The sequence below is a fragment of the Meriones unguiculatus genome, chromosome 17 (genome assembly GCF_030254825.1).
Source record: "Meriones unguiculatus strain TT.TT164.6M chromosome 17, Bangor_MerUng_6.1, whole genome shotgun sequence".
Classification (NCBI taxonomy): Eukaryota; Metazoa; Chordata; class Mammalia; order Rodentia; family Muridae; genus Meriones; species Meriones unguiculatus.
Window position 1 is genome coordinate 98,948,080 of NC_083364.1, and position 18,432 is coordinate 98,966,511.

Genomic DNA, 18,432 nt, shown 5'->3' on the forward strand with positions numbered 1-18,432 from the left:
TGAATAGACACAAGCCTTAGCTTCGGAGAGACTCTCCCAGAACCCAGCTCCAAATCCACACAGAACTTCCTGACCTCAAGGTTAGGAGGCCTTGGGTGTAGGTTACAACACTGGCTGGAGACAGATGCCCAATAGAGGCCCTGACACCAGGTCTATTGAAGCACTAAAGCATCAAGAATGCCAGGCCCTGAAAGGAAAAGACGCCCCCGGCAGGGACGAACATGGAGCTGAGAGACATTCTCCCAGAAACATGATGAAGGACATGGGGAGCAGGCTTCTTTTTATAGACATCCAGAAAAACTGACGGCCTCAAGAACTGCCTGCTCTGGGGTGAGGATTGGAGGTGGAGGGGGATGGAAGGGTGCAGAAGGGGTGCCTTCAGGCCTGCTGCATAGCCACAGCTCCTAGGTGGGAGCTGGGCAGAGTTGACTAGCCACCCTGTGCCCTCCCAAACAGAACCTACTCTGTGTATCTTCTAACCTTCAAAACTACCACCACTAATTTGCATGCAAGAAGGATGCTAGGTAGACAATGGCCACTGCCTATGTATAATTTCCTAGCCTGGGCTTGGTGACAACAATAGTCCTTCCTAGTGCTGGTTGACTGCTTGCCATTCTCATGGTCACTGGAGCTCCCAGAGATTGACTATGAACTGGAGCTTGAAGTACCTGAGCCTCTCATCAACAGAGGATTCTGGGAGATTAATGTGGGCAGGATGTGTAAACTCTCACTCAAGCCAACAGATGTGACCTCTGTCTCCTGAGAGCCTGGTACCTGAGGAGTTTTCCATGCCCAAGCCCAGAGGGTATTATAGAGGAGCATTAGTTTCTGATGGGCCAGAAATAGAGGCATCCAAATATCAGGTGGACCTTGCCAGGCTGCGCTGGTTTCCTGGATATAGAGAGAGGGTGAGGGGACCAGGTGAGAGTCTGTACTATAAAGAAGGAAGCTTATGGGGAGGTAGCCTGCTGGGTGTGGTTCTCCCAGAGGGCCAGCAGGATGTTCCTTATGGGCCATAAATAACAAGTGTCTGGACTCTATCTCCATGATCAGAACTGAGAGTGAGGCCCATGGGATCCCTCTACAAGATTCTAGCAGCAGGAGAGGCTAGGCTCAGGCCAAAGCTCATCAGTGCCTCCAGGATGACAATCATGCCCGAGCTATTGTCACTTGCTGTGTACCACCTGCCTGACATGGTGCTAGAACTTGTAGTTTATCTTCTCCTGGACCCTCAATCCAGGAAGATGAGTATTATAGAGTGGGCATTGGTGAATATTACAGAGTGTGTATGTTTTGTGTATTAAGGGTAGTAAGAGGAGGCCTGGACAGATATGAACAGTAGAATGCCTCAGCTTTTTAGAACACTGGGTCTCCATGCTGCAGGAGATCAACCCATGTTGTGTGATGGGAATCCATGTGGACTTATTTTCAAAGGCCTGTTTTCTATAAATCCTCTTCAAATGGAGCAGATATTTGCCAGCCAGCAGACTCCCACACAGCAAGCCTGGTCTCAAGGAGGAAAGTTAATGTTAGTGTAACCCAATACCAGGTGACAATGAGTCTGAGAGAAACACAGCTGGGATGCTGCCTCATAAGATCCTTTATTCTTCTCCCAGAGAACTGACCCTGGTATCCAGGCCAGGCAGAGAACTGTCAGTCAGTGGTGAGTCAGTCCCCTTTGTCCACATAGAGGATGCTTTAGTGTTTCAGCTTGTTGGCATTCAAGTACCACCACTGCAGGCTGTTGGATTTGGGATGAGCCAGCAGCTGCCTCTGAGGGACATCTCAAGGCTTCTTTCCAAGAACAGAGATTAAAGCCCTTGTCAAACACTGCACCACCCAAGTGACCCTGGGTCACATCACACCACATTGCCACCCCTCTGCACTGTGACTGGACAGATCTGCTCTAGGCAGGTGTGCCTCTGGAACCACAGCCTTGGCCTGAATGAAAAATAACCTTGAAATCAGGGATCCAGATGAGGGAGAACACCAGGGATATGATCTGGGGGCAGACTATCATCCCCAAACTCAGAAACCAGTGATCATTTCAAAGCTGGGTTCAGTTCTTTGCCTAGTTGTAAGAAGCTACCAGTGCTGACTTGTACTGTAATGAGAGGCTGGGTTAACTTACGCTCAGAAAATTAACAGTGGTGTTGAGCTACACCAACATCAGTGTTTCCCACATCTTGTTGCTCTTGGCTTAGTCTTTCAAGTGAAACCAGCAACACACACAAATGAAACCAGCCTAAGATGAAGTTTTCCAACATGGAAAAAGGAAACATCCTAACTTCTTTGCCCATGGGAACACATTAAACCAGCATCACTTTTCACTGTCCCCAATGTCTGATTTGGGAATTTCTCTCACTAAAGGTTGGTAGTAACCCCAAGGCAGAAATCTGCATCTCCAAATCCAAATGTTCCAGTGGTGGCCAGCAGCTGGCACTTTGCTATTCTAGCACACACTGAGGCAAGTCCTTCTCACAGCTATTTACCACCGTAAATTCTCTTTTTGTGTGTTTGCATTTTCATCATAATTTTGCTGTTGAACAGCCCTCAACAGTGCTGCATATCTGTGATGTATCCTCAGCCCAAGAAGAAAGAAGCAGCTAATGGGAACATGTTAGGGAAGGTTTGTTCAGGCTGAGCTATGAGGCTGATGGATGTGGCTTCAGTGATGAGGAATCTACAGGGTATATTAAATATAGTGATTAGGGACAGAGATGGCGCTCCATTGGTAGAGTGCTTACTAACACCCAGGAAGCTCTGGGTTCCACTCCCAGAACCACATAAAACCAGGTGTGGTGATACATGACTGTGATTCTAGCACTCTGGATATAGGAGAAAGGACAAGGTCCTCTATCCACATATCTACATATCTATCTATCTATTCTATCTACCTATCTACCTACCTACTGACCTACCTATGTAGTCTGAGGCTATCCTGGAATACAGAAGGCCCTGGCAGAAGGTAAGATGAGAGAACAGTGTCACAGCAGAAACACACAACTGCTAAGAACCCCAAGCAGAGTGACTTTTAGCTGTCTTGTAGATCACATCCACCCTTCTCCTTCCTGTCCATAGTTCCATCTGCAGGGAAGAGGAGTGAACATTGTCAACATGAACCATCTGCGACTTTGGGAAGAAGCCACAGGATGCAGATGCTGAATTCAGTGTAGGCTGGGGTTGCCTGAGGATGTGGGAGCCTGGAGCTAAGCACCTCCACATGACAGCTGACATAAATAATCTTTACCAGGTGCCTGATCTGCTCCTTTCCAAGGCCAAGGAGCTGTGAGCAAGGAATGAGGATGAAGTGGTGGTGATAGTGGTTCTTGGAGTTTGACTTTGGGGGCTGTGTTCAGGTCAGCAGAGGCAGCTGAAGCCAGAGAATAAGGAGCCAGATTAGAACAAACTGCCAGCCTGTTAGTGGTGGTGCCCACCTTAAGTTCCATCATTTAGGGAGGCAGAGGCAGGTGGATTGCTGTGAGTTCACGGCCAGACTGGTCTACAAAACAAGTCCAGTGCAGCCTGGGATACACAGGAAAACCTTGTCAAAAGAAAGAGAGAGAGAGAGAGAGAGAGAGAGAGAGAGAGAGAGAGAGAAGAAAGGAAGGAAGGAAGGAAGGAAGGAAGGAAGGAAGGAAGGAAGGAAGAAAGGAAGGAAGGAAGGAAGGAACAAAAGAAAGAAAGAAAGAAAGAAAGAAAGAAAGAAAGAAAGGAAGGAAGGAAGGAAGGAAGGAAGGAAGGAAGGAAGGAAGAAAGAAAGAAAGAAAGAAAGAAAGAAAGAAAGAAAGAAAGAAAGAAAGAAAGATGGCAGAGGACAAGCAGAATAATTCATTAAGAAGCTGAGAGAAGCCAGGTTGAATCAGGAAAGAACTCAACTGCACTGCACTCCTTGCACTGACTCCCAACTGACTTTTCCTGCGCTGCTCTTAAATAGCTTCTCTTTCCTGTGCTGTTCTTGTGAGAGTTGGGAATATCCTATCTCTGACCCATTCTGTCAAATTCTTCTCTTATTCATCACTTTGTTTGTCCCTCAATTAGAGGTAACTTTCAAGCATGGTTGTTTTCTTCTACTTTCTTAAAGATTTGTACTAAGATTGTATCTGTATTCCAGCCAGAGAGATTAAACGTGTGTGGCATGCCTGTATTCCAACCAGATCACACAGACCTAGGCCTTTGGATGTGATCCCTTGCCAGAGCAGCCATGTTCATGGATTACAATGCCTCTATAGTGCTGGGCTAGAGCTCAGATACCATCTCTTCCCAACCCAGCAGCAACACTACCACCCTTCCCAAACTAGGAACTGTAGCTTGGCCCTGCCCCTCGGGCACAACTACAGAGCAAATGAATAAAGAAAAAAATTATATACTTTATTCATATATTTCACAGTGGAATCTCACAGTTCAGACACAAAGCAGGAAAAAAAACAAACAAACAAACAACAGCACAGACAGGAGAGCTGAGGAGAGGACATGTTCTCACACCTCAAGGTGCTTGCACATTTACTCTGAAAGTAGGTACCGTACAGCATTGCATCTGAGAAGGTCCCTAGGGTGCTGCTCCCAGAGGAAGCATGAGGGAATTTTCTGCACATGGAATGCAACCCCTCCCTGAGTAGGAGACCCTCCCCAGTAAAGATAGAGTCTCAGCCATGACCCATCCACGCCTTCTGGAGAACCAGACAGAGGGAAGGAGGCTGAGCATCACCACAGGTAAGACATTTCATTCTTCATATTTGGTAATTCTGGCATGGTATTCCCAGGGCTAGAGAGGACAGAGAACAATGACCTCTTCTTTTTCATCTTTGCCCCAAGCTTGGAAATTGTAACCCCATCCCCAGTCTACAGAGCAACCTAACCATCTGGAGGAGGTCTAATGTCTGAGGCACAATCACACAGTCCAAATGAAGCTGAGCTCTGAATTCCAGACATTCATCCAGGCTAGTGCTCCAGGTTCAGTGAGGTAGTAAGAGAAGAAACATGACCCAGAAGCAAGGTGAATGGAATCAGTGCCCCTGATTCTGATGGACTCAGCCTCTAGATGTCTAACCAAAAAATGCAGGCTCCATCAGCTACCAGACTTTTCCTGTTGCTAAGGCTAAGAAGTGAGTTTCAGGCTCTGAGAGGCTGAGAGAAACAATAGTGGGGAGCCAAAAAACAGAATTAACCACACTGTGTAGAGCTCACCCAAGAGACAGGTAGCCAAGAACATGCCATCATTAGCTTCTTGTTCTGAGGGTTCCGCTTAGGCCCTCAGCCTGGCAAAGGCTCTGTCACACTTGGAAGAGGGTGTCATGTCAACATGCAGGAGAGCAAGCCCTTTACTCCTGGCCATGTTCACCCAGGCTGTTAATGAAATCATCATAGCATGACCAGCCCAAACTGCACAGGAGATCTGGGCCACAGGCTAGGGAGAGGTAGCTCTCTCTCAGGGTGTCTGTCCCTGGGCCCCTGGCCTCCCTACTCTTTCTCAGGCCATCAGGCTACTCAGAGGTCATAGTCCTTACTCATCCAAAAGAGGCCTGAGTGTGAGCCAAAAAGGAATCCTACGAGAATGCCACCCTCCTCTGCACTTGGCCCTGTGTGCCCAAACCCATCAGTATCCAGACTGATGGGAGCTGCAGAAGTGGCCTGGGGGTGGGGCACTGAAGCCCGCACAGGATCAGCGAGCACAGAAAGTCACTGTTTAATAAAAGTAAAAGGCCCTTTGAATCATCTCAAAAGGTACATTGTTCAGGGAGTTAAAAATCATCCCCTTGGTTTTCTTGCAGAAGGATGTCGAAGACAAAGGCAGTCAGGGACAAAGGCCACGTGGATTAGCTGTTCGCCTGTGCAAACAGGAAGAAGAGAGGAGGTTACTCACCTAAGACAGACAAAGCTGTATTTTTCCCCTGACAGTGTGAGGGACCCAGAGTCTAAGCACTGGCCTTACAGACTTCTGCAGTTGAGCTCAGACCACAGGTGCAGAAGCACAGGGCCTCTGCACCTGTGCTTGTGTTGGCTCAGACCACAACCTACCTCAAGGTGTACCTCATGAGGTGCTCCATTCTTACCTGTGGTATCCCCAACCCATTCAGCACTCTCCTTCCCCAAGTTCATGCTGAGCAGCCTTCAGGCTTAATTGCTCAGACCCCTCCATTCTGCCACTCCCTCCAGCCTCTTCTTTGTACCCCTCAGCATAGTCTGGCTATGTGTTCTCAACTCTTCTCTGCCAGGAGAGGACTTCCCTTCAAGAGGGGACATACTCTTTCTCTAGGAAGCCCTCCTAACGAGTCCATTTCTAAGCAGACCATCTTTCCCATCACTGAGATGGAAGAGGCTGGAGCTCCAAAAGACTGTTTTGCTGAACTAGGAGAGTAGGACCACAGGAACTCTTGGGCTTGTTCTTGCTATGCAACCTCCCCTGGCCCCAGGCTGGGTCTCTCCCCCTCTGAACATGAATACAATGCCCCTCAAGAAACCCGTTTGAGGAAGACTGCCATTCTAACTCTTCCTCTCCTAAGTATGCAAGTGAGTAAAGGCTGGTTGGGTGCCTGGCTCTGCCGACCCCGCGCTAAAATGTGGAGCCAAGACGGTTCTCTGAGTTCAGCTCTGCCATCAGCACTAGCAGGAAGGCCAATGAGTACCCCTCCCCACATGTATGCAGGCACCATAGGCTCAGGAGAGCATATAGAGGGGTTGGGAATTCCAAGGGATGGGGGCACCTGGAACAGAGGGGTGAAAGGTGCTCCAGGAGCAGCTCAGGCCATGGAAGTGTCTGCTTCCTGCCACGGTGCACCACTCCCAGAGCTCTGACTTGAATTCAAGGAAATAGACAGCCCAGGAGCTGAGGAAGTTACCCTCATTTGTTGATAGATCCAGTCTGTAAATACTGTCACGTTCCCGTATACTCCAGGTCTGTATGCCTTGGCACATCCTGAGCCCCAGCTCGTGTCACCAATCAGCCACCAGATGCCATTCTTCAAAGTAACCAGCGGCCCTCCACTGTCTCCCTGGGGAACACAGCAAGTTACTGAGAAGAGAAACACACCAAAACACACTGGCCACCATGAATCATGCAGAAAGGACACAGAGTCTCTGGACATGAGAGGGGGTATAGGTCTGCCTCCTCAGCAGAAGGCAATGGTCACAGAGACATAATCCAAAAGATGACACTGGTCCATGCCAGCTAGCTGTTAGCAAATGCTTGGCAGAACACACCTCAACTACACCAACACTTGCCAAACAAACACTTCTCTGGAGAACATAGTGTGTACAGAACTGGCTTCTGCCAGAGGGGCCACCCCTCCCCACAGCTGTTCCCAGCTGGCCCTCTGTCCCTGGGAGATATCTCTGATCCCAGCACTCAAAGGTTGAATAAAAACTCACAATTACCTGACAAGAGTCGACAGAGCCCTGCAGGAAGCCGGCACAGATCATGGCTGGTGTGATAAGATTGTTGTATACGTATTTACTATTACATTTGGAGGGTTCGATCAAGGGTACCATGGCAGCATTCAGCACGTCCGAGGTCTTTCCTAACAACAGAGGCATCAGCCAGCAGCTCTTGTGGGCATCTTCCTCAAGAAGCCGGCACTCCATGGAGATGATCACACACCCTCTCCCTCCTCCCTCCCTGTAAAGGTTAACACTGACTGACAGGATCTAGAATCTTCTAGGAGACAAACCTCTGAGCATGACTCTGAGGGAACAGCTAGAGTGGGCAAACTGAGGAGGGAGAATGCTCTAAGGAAGTGTGGCACCATTCCACGGGTGGGTCCCAGGCTGAATGAGCTTGAGTCTCAGCATTCATCTTTCTGCACCTTCACTATGTGCGTGTGACCCACCATCTTCTGCTCCTGATGCCCTGCCCTTCCCACACTGATGGACTCCACCTTCAAACTGTGAATACTCAGTATTTCTTCCCTTGAGTTACTTTTGTCAAGAATTTTGTCACAGGAATGAGATAACTAGTATATTCTCTTAGTCCACCACAATACCAAGCCCTTTTTCTATGTGCTAGGTCAGGCTAATTTGATGTTTTCTGTTACTCAAATGAGAAAAGCAAGGTACATAGCTTAGGTACATTGTCCAAAGTCACTGGAAAACTGAATTGGGATCCAAATGAAGATGTCCTACTGTGGAATCAACGCCCCATCCTGTGCGCCCCGAAGCCTCACCTTTCTCATAGGTCGCCCCCCACCCTGAAATCCAGCACTCCTGGGCTAGGTCCAGCATCATTCCTGGGTTTGGCAGACACACTGGCTTCACCACATCTGTTTAAATAGCAAAGGGTGAGTTATCCAGGCCTAGAGGGCCTCTGTGAGAGTCTCTCCTGGTTGTCCCATGCAATTACCCTGCCCAGAAAGCTAGACCTGGACCTCTCCTTCACACCCTGGAAGGCCTACTTCTTGACAAGTAAGGCAGATCCTCATTTGCTACTCATATCTGGAATTAAGCATTATAGCACAGCACACAGGCCTCCAGGTGACAGAGCATGGAGAGGACTTGTGATCACTTGTGATCATTGAAGCTGACGGCTCCAGCTTGTCCCAAAGCCACACCATCTCAAAGAGCTGCCATTTTGTGTGTGAGTTGCTCCCCAGCTTGAATATAAGCAGTTCAGGAGAGAGGAAATCTGTTATCACTTGTAGATTCTAGAATATTCTGTGTTATTGCATGGACTAGGAAGAGGGTAATCAGAAGCTAAGGAAGGGACTTACATACACAAAGGCCTGGATTCTATCTCTCATAAAACCAGACATTATAGGCATGGTAGCACATGCCTATAATCCCAGAGCTCATGAGGTGGAAGCAGGAGGATCAGAAACTTGAGATCATACATGGCTACATAGAATGACCAACCCAAGCTACAGAGCCCATTCTCTCTCTCCCCAGAATCAAAATGCATTGTATACATTATCAAAATCTCAAAGAATGAATTCTAAAGTATATTTTTAAAAAAGAAAATAGCTTGAAAACAGACTATTCTTTAATGGAAGAATTTATTAAAGTTCTTTTTAAAATATACTATTACCATTTGAGTGATTCCTATATCCTTATAAAATATTGGAGGAAACACATTTTTAAAAAGCTATGAGTCTACATTTTAATTTTAAAATATCTTGCTTTTAGAACATATTTGTTGAAAAGAAAAACAGTTGTCTTGGGAGGGATGGCTCAGTGGTTAGGAGCACTGGCTGCTCTTCCAGAGGACCCATGTTTGAGTCTAGCACTCACATGGTGGCTTACAACTGTGCCAGGCAATGTGGCACCTTCTTCTGGCTCCTGTGGGCACCAGGCGCACAAGTAGTGCACAAACATACTTGTGAGCAAAACACCCATACACACGAAAGTTTAAAAATAACTTAAACATTGTTAAAAGCAGTAATCTTTACAAATTATCAATCAGATGGCCTCACCCCACAGGAACACTTAGCAAATGTTTGAAGCCATCTCCGACAAGCGCAACTAGGAAGTGGTACTGCCCTCTAGTGGGCTGGGATCACATACCATTAAACGCTAGAGGCGTCTGCAGCTTCAAGAGAGCGATGTCATTATTCTTGGTCTTAGAGTCGTAATCTGGATGGGAAATCACTTTTTCTACCTGGTGTCTACTTCCATAGAACATGAGACTCTGTCTTAAAATTCCCACGAATGCTGTCCAGTACCTTGGGCTGCTGAGGGGTCTGAAAGACAGAGGGACAGCACCTGGAAACCCGGGACCACCGCTGAGAGGTGCTCCCTTCAATCTTTAAGACCCATGTGCTGAATCTGGGGCGGGGGGTAAGATGACCACCCCAAGCCACAGACTGAGACTGCGCAGGAGGCTTCCCTCCCACCTTCCCACAGCCCCCTGATGCTGATTAGCTCCCTGAAGGCTCTGTTCCTTCTCCTGTCTTCAGTACCAGCCCACAAATAGGGCTGGCACCCTTCTGTGAGACTTAAAATCGTATTTCTGACAAGACTGGGTCTCAGTAATCAGAGCATTTACCGAGACACAGTGAGGGCTTAATAACTGTGCACCAGTGAACTTGGAGTCTAATACCAGTCCTGTTCTTCTTTCATCTGGGGTTTTCTTTGGGATTTTAGGGAAATTTCAGCTACCAGAGGGATCTCAGAATCTGGGATATAAGAGGAAGGAAAGAACACTCCCAGGTAAGATGGCTTCCCTAACCTCCTAGCAGTGCTGGAAGGAGGAGGAGGAGGAGGGCACTCCTATGTGGTGCATAGGCTGAGAGACACTGAGTCATCTGCCCAAGGCCACACAGCCAGAGAATGGCTGGGCAAGGAGTTGAGCCAGGCTGAGCCTCACTTAGGGCAACAAGTGCCCCAAATCTGGCTAATAAAGAAGGTGTGATATGGAAATGTGGTACACCCCTGCACTCCAGAGCTAAGGTCAGCCTGAGCCACATAACAGAACCTTTGGGAAGGAAGGGAAGAAAGGAAAGAGGTGGAAGGAAGAGAGGGAGACGGATGGATAGAAGAATAGGAGAGCGGGAGTGATGGAAGGGGGAAGGAGGAATGGAAGGAGGGAGGGGGAAGCATAAGGGAGGAAGGGAAGGAGAAAGGGAGGAAATGAGGGAGGGAGGAAGGGAGAAGGAAAATCAGAATGGGAACATTGTTTTCCAAAAGAGCTGATACTACACAGTATGGCTGTCCTCACCCTTCTTGCCCATCTGTAAGAACAATACCAAAACTGAGAGTGTCTATACAGAGTACCTACTAGGGCACTGTGAGGTTGCCAAAGTGGGCTATGCCCTGAGATAAGCATCCAGGAGAAATAAGACTGATAGAGCAGTCTGTCAGAACTTGTAGACAGAACTGAGAAGACAGCAGCTGGAGCACATCCAGTCACAGTGCTGTTGATAATCATCCCTATGCCAGGCTGGGATGCAGCAGCAAGCAGGAAAGACCATGGGCACATTTGTCTGATGAGCGGGTGAGGCTGTGCACCGGCAGGGCATATGTCCCTCACCCAGCAGCAGTCAGCCCATTACACACAGGGCATAGGAGCTTCCACACAGCTTGGCATGGGTCACACAGTGGTGGAGCCATACTGCAAACTCAGAGTCTGGGCCTTATGACTCCACCTTTTTATCCCAGACCTCATAGGAAGACATACTCTTCCACACAGTGGGCAGCTGTCACAATCCACTCAGGGGTGATGATGGAGCCTCCGCAGACATGGACGCCTTCAACGTGCAGGCTGACCTGCCAGGGCCAGTCTCCAAGTGATGCAATGGATCCACCCACAATCCTGCTCTGACGTCTCACTGAGCGAATCCCACAATCTGAGGGGGACAAGCACATGTCAGGTTACAGTCAACAGAGCAGAAAACACCAGGACTAGCACAAAGCCAACCATATGTGCTCTGCTCAGCAGCCTTTCCCTGGCCTCACCAAGTAGTGGGGCCACTGGAAGGTGATGCTTGCTGCTTCTCTTGCCCTATTATTAGGAGTTTGAATAAGCAAGTGGTGGCTAGATGCTCTCCTAGGTTCCCAAGGGCCACTCCTTTCCTGGCTGGACCACAGGCTAATTCTTACTGCGACCTGAGCTCATCAGATCTCTGGCAGGATTGGGAAGGTCCCGGGTAACAGGTTTCTCAAAGAGACTGATACACTCAGCTTCCCATCCCCAGACTTCTGAGCAAAGAAGAGAGAGGTAGATGAAGCTGAGATGGGTGAAGAGGACAGTGAGGACTTCAGCGGTGATAAAAAGGTGAGATGAGAGGAGGTGAGGTCATGTGTGAGGTAAGTGAGGAGGTGGGGCCTGAGCAAGGAGGTGGCGGCAACTGGGGTGAATGAAGGTTGAGCTCCCCCCCCAAATAAGAAACAGAGGTTCTTTGCTGACCAGTTGTTTCACACAGAGGGAGACCTTCTTCAGGTGAGCCTGGCCCGAAGGTGGGGTCGGGTTCTAGAAACTTCACAGGTGTGGGGCAAGTTCTCTGTTGAGAGATGCCAAGGAAATATGAAAAGTAGATGTTGGAGACTTACTGATATGCTGAGGTCCCCAGGCTAGAGGCTGGTGTAGGGTACTAGCTGAGCAGATACATCTCAGCACAGGACTCTGGAAGCATCCTGTAAGCACCTCCTGCACCGCTTCAAGTGACTAAGAACCCATGAGGCACATGTGGGCAAAGGGCTAACAGTCATGCCCTCCTGGCTGTGCAATAGCTACTGGGGACATTGAGCAGACTCAGAGCTCCTTTGCTAAAAGCTGGGCTTCAAGTCCCAAGTTTGGGCTGGCCATCTATACTTACCTAGTGTGTGGGCCCATGAGTAGTTCACACACATGAGAGAGCACACAGAGGAGAGAGAGAGGGGAGAAAGAAAGAGAGAGAGAGAGAGAGAGAGAGAGAGAGAGAGAGAGAGCCCATTTAGCCATCATGCAAACTCCTGAGTGAAGGTAGAAGGCATGATGCCTGGTGCGGTGGCTCTCCTCAGGAAGCTGTGTGCCCCAGTAGAAGACTACGACACTGTTCTAGCTTTGGCCTAGGCCAGGTCACTGCTGCAAAAGCTTCAGGCTCATACACAGCTTGCCAACTATCCCTCTGCTTCATGGAGAAGGAGCCACTAAGGTCCCCCACTCATGGTGGCACCTAAAAGCAAGGCCATCACCTGCCCTCAGTATATACTACAGAGCAGCAAAATTCCAAAACATAGATCCTAGTGTGAGCAAGAGGCCCTTAGGCACATCCCTGATGGTTCCTGGGTGCCTTCCCTCACCATGTCCCAAGACCCAGGGACACTTTCCCAAAGCCACAAACTGGATCCTATTCAGAATCAGAGAAAAGCACCCTTGGGAAGTACTCACCTATGCAGCGCAAGGAAACCACCATACCGGATGAACAGGAGTCACTGGAAAGAAGGGACATTGGTCACCACAAGCAGGGAGACACTGGTGCCCTCTCTTAGTGTGGCCTCCAGACTATCACTAATGACCCAACTGATGTGACTAAACCTACACGGAGATGGTGGCAAAGAAGTGGCACAGTCAGAGCACCAGGCTCCAATGCAGATATGCAGCCTTGGGCATGATGCTTACTTTCTCTCTGCCGCTTCCCAATAAGAATAAGAAAATATCCAGGTTGATTTCTGGTCTGCATGTGCCAAAATCTTAAACCTTTGGAGCCCCTACATGATACCACACATGGAAACTTTCACACCTAAGCACATGTGAAGTTTCACAGACAAACCATAGTCATGCTAGAATGTAACAACCTTCATTTTATGCATATAAGATATACACAAGAGCCAGAGAGATGGCCCAGTGGGTAAGGGTACTTAGCCTCAAAGTCTGAAATCTCAGTTCAATCCCTGGAATCCACATGGAGAAGACTAATCCCTCTGACCCCCACATGTGTGCCATGGCAGCACCCCCACCACATACACAGACTAAATAAATTTCAATAAATAGGTGAACACATGAAATATATGAGTTCTGTCCTTGATTCGAGTCCTAGCCCCAAGATGTCTCATACAGGAGTACTGTAAAAATCTAAACTCTGCAGGGGCACAGGTGAGCCGGCCCTAAGGGCTTGAGTGTGGGAGAGATGGCCCATCACAACTTGTCTGCCATGCAGTGTGGGTGAGGGAGAGATGCCCTTCCCCACACCCTTGCCCCTTTCCACTTACAGCCCTGGGGTCATGAGAGAGACCCTGGGGTCATGAGAGAGAGAGAGAGAGAGCTGGTTCTTCCCATCACCAGCTGTAGCACCTTGGGAGAGAGGGCTCTGCACCTTGCCTGGGCAGCATAATAGAGCTGTGGGCACGGGCACATGTGAGCTGGCCCTGAGGGCATGAGAGCAGAGGAGCTGGCTCTGCCCCTTGCCAGCTGCAGCACTGGGTGAGCTAACTGGGTGAGCTGGAGAGCTCGCCCTAGCAGTGTAGGTTCAGGAGAGCTGGCGGGCTGACCAGCTTAGCTGCCACCCAGGCCCAGATCCAGAGTCTGGGTTGGCACACCCCCACATCTACCCCATCAATGAACTTCTGGAGCACATGAAGGGGCCAGTCCTACAGATCCAAAGCTGCGAGCTCTCCATGACACAGGACAACAATAGAATATCTGAGAGGAGTCCTGGTGAGGTTCCAGTATTGACAGAGTAGCAGAAGCCAGAGGCCTCGTACCAGACTAATGAGTTATTGCAATGAGCACTTGCAAGTAAGAAGTGTGGACAAAAGAGTGTATTATGGGACACACCGGGACATGCTACAGCTGCCACACCAAGAATTTTTCTTTTGAGGGCAAGGTTGCAGGGGTGGAGGGCAGGTACAAACGGATGGGAAGATGAGTGGACTGGGTGCATGATGTGAGATTCACAAGAATAAAAGGTTAAATAAGAAAATCTGAACTCGGAAATTCTTTCTGCCCCCACCATTTCAGACAAGGGGGTTCAACCTATGGCACCGACTAGGATGGTGGTGTAGGGTGAGGCACAGCTGCACCAGTTGTTGCTTGTCTCTGTATAATTTAAAATCCCCCTCTAGTCTGGGTGTGATAGAAAACCCTGAAATTTCAGCACTGAAGAGTCTGCAGCAGGAGGATCACCAGTCCAGAGCCAGCCTGGGCTACATAGCAAGGCCCTGTTACAAACAGATGAGCAGCCATCCACTAGTACCATTAGGAAGTGGTATGGAAATTTCTGATTTCCCTGGATGGGTTTACCTGTAAGCCACAGATGGTAACAAAACACAGCAGTCACTTGGGTGGGAGTTAGACTTCCCATGCTGTGCATGAGAAAGAAATACTCAATGCATTCCAGCCTATACACACTGTCCCTGGTGCACAGAAGAGGCCACAGCCCGAGGCCCCAGTGGCATCACCTGCCAGGTATGGTTCTGTGGAGAAGTGAGAGCCCTCCCATCAGTGTCCCATTAGAGCCCTGGGTAGATGAGCCTCACGTGCACCAGCTCACTTCACTGTCGCTCATGCACACACTGAATGGGGACATTTCCAACCTCTCAAATGAGGTGCTCCCATCACCTGTCCTGCCTACCTTGTGCTCCCACCAGGGTGCCAGCTGGGAAGCCTCAAGAAGGAAGAACTGGAAAGAGGGTGCTTCTGCATCATAAGACTCACTAAAGCCCTGGATCTGAATGCACACCGTGGGTGCTTTGTACTGGGCACACAGGCCATATGCACCAATGAATGCCTGCAAATGCCTCACATGAGCTTCTAGATGTGAGCTTTGATTGTGTATCGAGCTGTAGAATGTTACTGTAATGACTCATTTCTGTGTATAAAATATTCAGGTTTAATTGCAGAAAACGGACCTGTGTTAACTTAAACAGACCTTTTTAAGTTATATTGTGCTACACAAACAAACCGCATCCATCTGATTCATATGCAAATTTGCTTCAATCTTTAAATCATATGTATACAGAGGAACTCTTTGAAGATAAATTTCTTCATGATTTGTTACCATTAAACATGTGCTTTGTGTGTGTACCTCTCTTATAGTCCTATATACCTGGGGTCACATAAAATTTTCTCAGGTGAAAAGGGGTCACAAAGCCCAATCCTAGACAAAGCTTTCCTCTCAGCCTGCAGCTGGGAAGGGCTTCACCTAGGCTGATGGCCTGAGCCTAACCCTCCTCTGCTGTGCTCTCTTCTGCACCAGCAACCTGCACCTCCTGTCTCCTCCCTTCCACACTTGCTGACTCTCCTAGGCCTGAGTCCTTGTGGGAGATAAAGAACCAGTCAACTCACAAAAAGCACCATGCCACCTGTGCTAAGCCCAGCTCTGTGCATGGAACACCTGGCAGGCCGCTGCTCTCCAGCAAGGCCAGTCCTGCCACATTTTCAGGGACAGCCAACCTAAAGCAGACCATCCTGGCTGCTACCAGGAAGATAAGCCACTCAGTTGAGAGATGGAGAGAGTGAGTAGTTCTCCAGCCCTGACACGCAATACCTGACAGCTGGCCCTAAAGGCAGCTGAGTCACCCGGAAAAGAGCAATGAGGCCCTGTGGGAAGAAGTCTCTGCACAAAGACATCATGGGTCCCCAACATCAAAAACATCCAGAGAAGAGCAATAGCCCTGTAAACTCACGCACAAATGATGGCTGTCTATGCCCCCTCCAAACTCCCAACAGCTCAGCCATCAGCCCTATAATCTGTTGTTTGGGTACAGCAAATGTTGTAGCTACTTGCACCAGAGCCCAAGACATTATCCCATGGCATTCTCTCACTGCCAGCCATGGGTTGAAGCCAATGGCCAGAAAGTCTCTTGGACTTCTGGTGCCCAATGCTACAGTGTCATATGTTTTTTTCCCTCTGAGCTTATGCCACAGAATTGGCCCCAGAGTCTGTGCTAATGGTACTGAGAGAGCAGGGGCTTGACATAACTGTGGGTTCCTTGAAATTAAGTCATGGAATGGGGGAGTCTTTGTGACAGACTATAGTGGCTTCATAAAAACAAAAAGAGAGGACACACGGGGCTTATGTTCCTGACATGCTGAGATGTGGCTCTGGGACCTTGTCAGGCCATATGGATCTTCTATCTGTAAAAGCATGAGTCAACAAAACAAAACCAAAATGTTTTTCTCTATAAACAGACATTTTGTTATAGTAACAGAAAGCCAACATACAGTCTAGCACAGTAGAAGTATCTCCCAGGGTCTGGTGAATAAACAAACAAACAACAAAAGTCTATTCTCACTTCACAATGTTAGCCATTACTAACAGTAGGCCAGAAAGTAGAGATTGAAACCAAAATGGCAAAGTGGCAAAACAGCATGTATGTCCCAGATAGTTGCTGAGAATAAACTCATGGTGGCTGCAAGTCTTGTTTCTAACCTCCACCAGTGTGAAGATCGCTCCACAACCCCACCTGGAACACAGGATGGCAGTGTCTGTTGGATCTCCTCATCCTTCACAAATTCTGCAACTCGAAGGAGCCCTCCATACCTGTGGTAGAGTTTTCTATAGAGGTCGATGCTGCCGGCGCTCACATTCAACTTCATAAAGCTCGTTGCCCCACTGCTGTCTCGTATCCCTTTGCTAGAATGAAAACTGTTCCTAGAAAAAAAGACCGAAAATCTTACTGAAAACAGTGCTTCGGGCATAGCAGTTCACAGAGTACAATCCGCATCATAAAGCCACCCTTGGATGACGGCTGCAACAGAAGGAACACCTGAGCACTCTAGAATCAAAATGCAGGTTCAAGTTCAGCATGCTGTGTGAAAGCCATTGTGCAGACCAGAAACCTAGACTTGCACAGTTAGAGTCTTCCAACAACAGTGTTTCAGACCCGAGGTGAGCCGGGGTAACAGGATGTTGAGGATGCCCAGTTGCATGCTGTCAACAAAATGCACAGATGTTAGTCTGCCCCATTACAAAATCCCCAGCTGGTTCTGGATATGGAAGAATTACTATGTACCCCAAAACTCTGAGTCACAAGATGAGTCACAAGAGGTCAACACTGAGCATCTTCCTCAATTGCTCTCCACCTTATTTTTTTATATTTAAAAAAGCATTTTGTAATATATGTGTGTCTTCCTGCATATATATATCTATGCATCATGCATGTGCTTAGTGTTCTCAGAGGCCAGACAAAGGCACAGGAACTGGATGGTTGTGAGCGGTGGTGTGGGTGCTGTGGGTTGAACTTGGTTTCTCTGCTGAACCGTCTTTCTAGTCCCCTCTACCTTCTATTTTTAGCCTGGGTTTCTTACTGAATCTGGATCTCATCCGGACTGGCCAGCAAGCCCCAGAGATCTTCCTGTGTCTGCCTCTCCATTCCTGAGGCTACAGTTTGCCTCCATGGCTTTTACATGGGCTTTCCAGCACCCACGTGGCAAGCAGTGAACCTGTTAAGCTACTCTGCAGTTCCATAGCGTAGCAAAGAAATCCTCATTAAAATCACAACTCTCTTCCCTGGCTTAAGGCCCGTAATTCTTCATGAGAGCTACAGTCTAGACATGGTCTGTCTGCTCCAAATCCACACTGATGCAGCAGTGTTGAAGAGATAGGAACTTTAAGTACATTTGTGTCACAGCAACTCCACCCACACAAAGGGAGTAATTCTCTTCTAGGAGTTGACTGGGAGGGTATGAGGGAGGGAGCTACAGCTGGGATACAAAGGAATAAGCTGTAATTAATTTTAAAAAAATAATTAAAATTTAAAAACAAGTCTGTCGAGAGCAGGTTGTCCCATGCAGATCCAGCCCGCTCAGTCCCCTCTCCCATGTGCTCATCAGCTCTCCCACTTTTCTCACCATGAGATGAAACAGCACAAGGCCTTTACCAGAAGCCAGCACATGAGCTTTGATTTCCTTCAGAATGGTGGGCTAAAATACAGAACCTTACTTACAAAGTACCCACCCTCAAGTGTTTTGTGATAGCAGAAGACACTAGGCAATGCTGGAGCCCCTGGCCAGGAAGTGATGGCCATAGATATTCTTTCTCAACCCTGCCCACTGTCCCCTGTCCCCTTTTCTCTCTCTCTCTC

General features: G+C 48.4%; 1 protein-coding gene across 3 annotated transcripts in view; it reads right to left on the reverse strand.

Moving 5' to 3' along the window:
* Nucleotides 1-4,350: 4,350 nt before the first annotated feature.
* Nucleotides 4,351-18,432, reverse strand: part of Tmprss2 (transmembrane serine protease 2) — a 37,199-nt gene continuing 23,117 nt past the window's right edge. For all 3 annotated transcript variants that reach the window (XM_021660851.2, XM_021660850.2, XM_060370842.1), the window contains 8 exons: nucleotides 16,890-17,000; nucleotides 12,797-12,840; nucleotides 11,105-11,273; nucleotides 9,493-9,668; nucleotides 8,160-8,255; nucleotides 7,375-7,517; nucleotides 6,840-6,992; nucleotides 4,351-5,828 (listed from right to left, as the gene is read on the reverse strand). In XM_021660851.2, coding sequence (XP_021516526.2) covers nucleotides 5,817-5,828; nucleotides 6,840-6,992; nucleotides 7,375-7,517; nucleotides 8,160-8,255; nucleotides 9,493-9,668; nucleotides 11,105-11,273; nucleotides 12,797-12,840; nucleotides 16,890-17,000 — 904 coding nt within the window. In that variant the 3' untranslated portion in view covers nucleotides 4,351-5,816. The remainder of the gene's footprint in view (nucleotides 5,829-6,839; nucleotides 6,993-7,374; nucleotides 7,518-8,159; nucleotides 8,256-9,492; nucleotides 9,669-11,104; nucleotides 11,274-12,796; nucleotides 12,841-16,889; nucleotides 17,001-18,432) is intronic.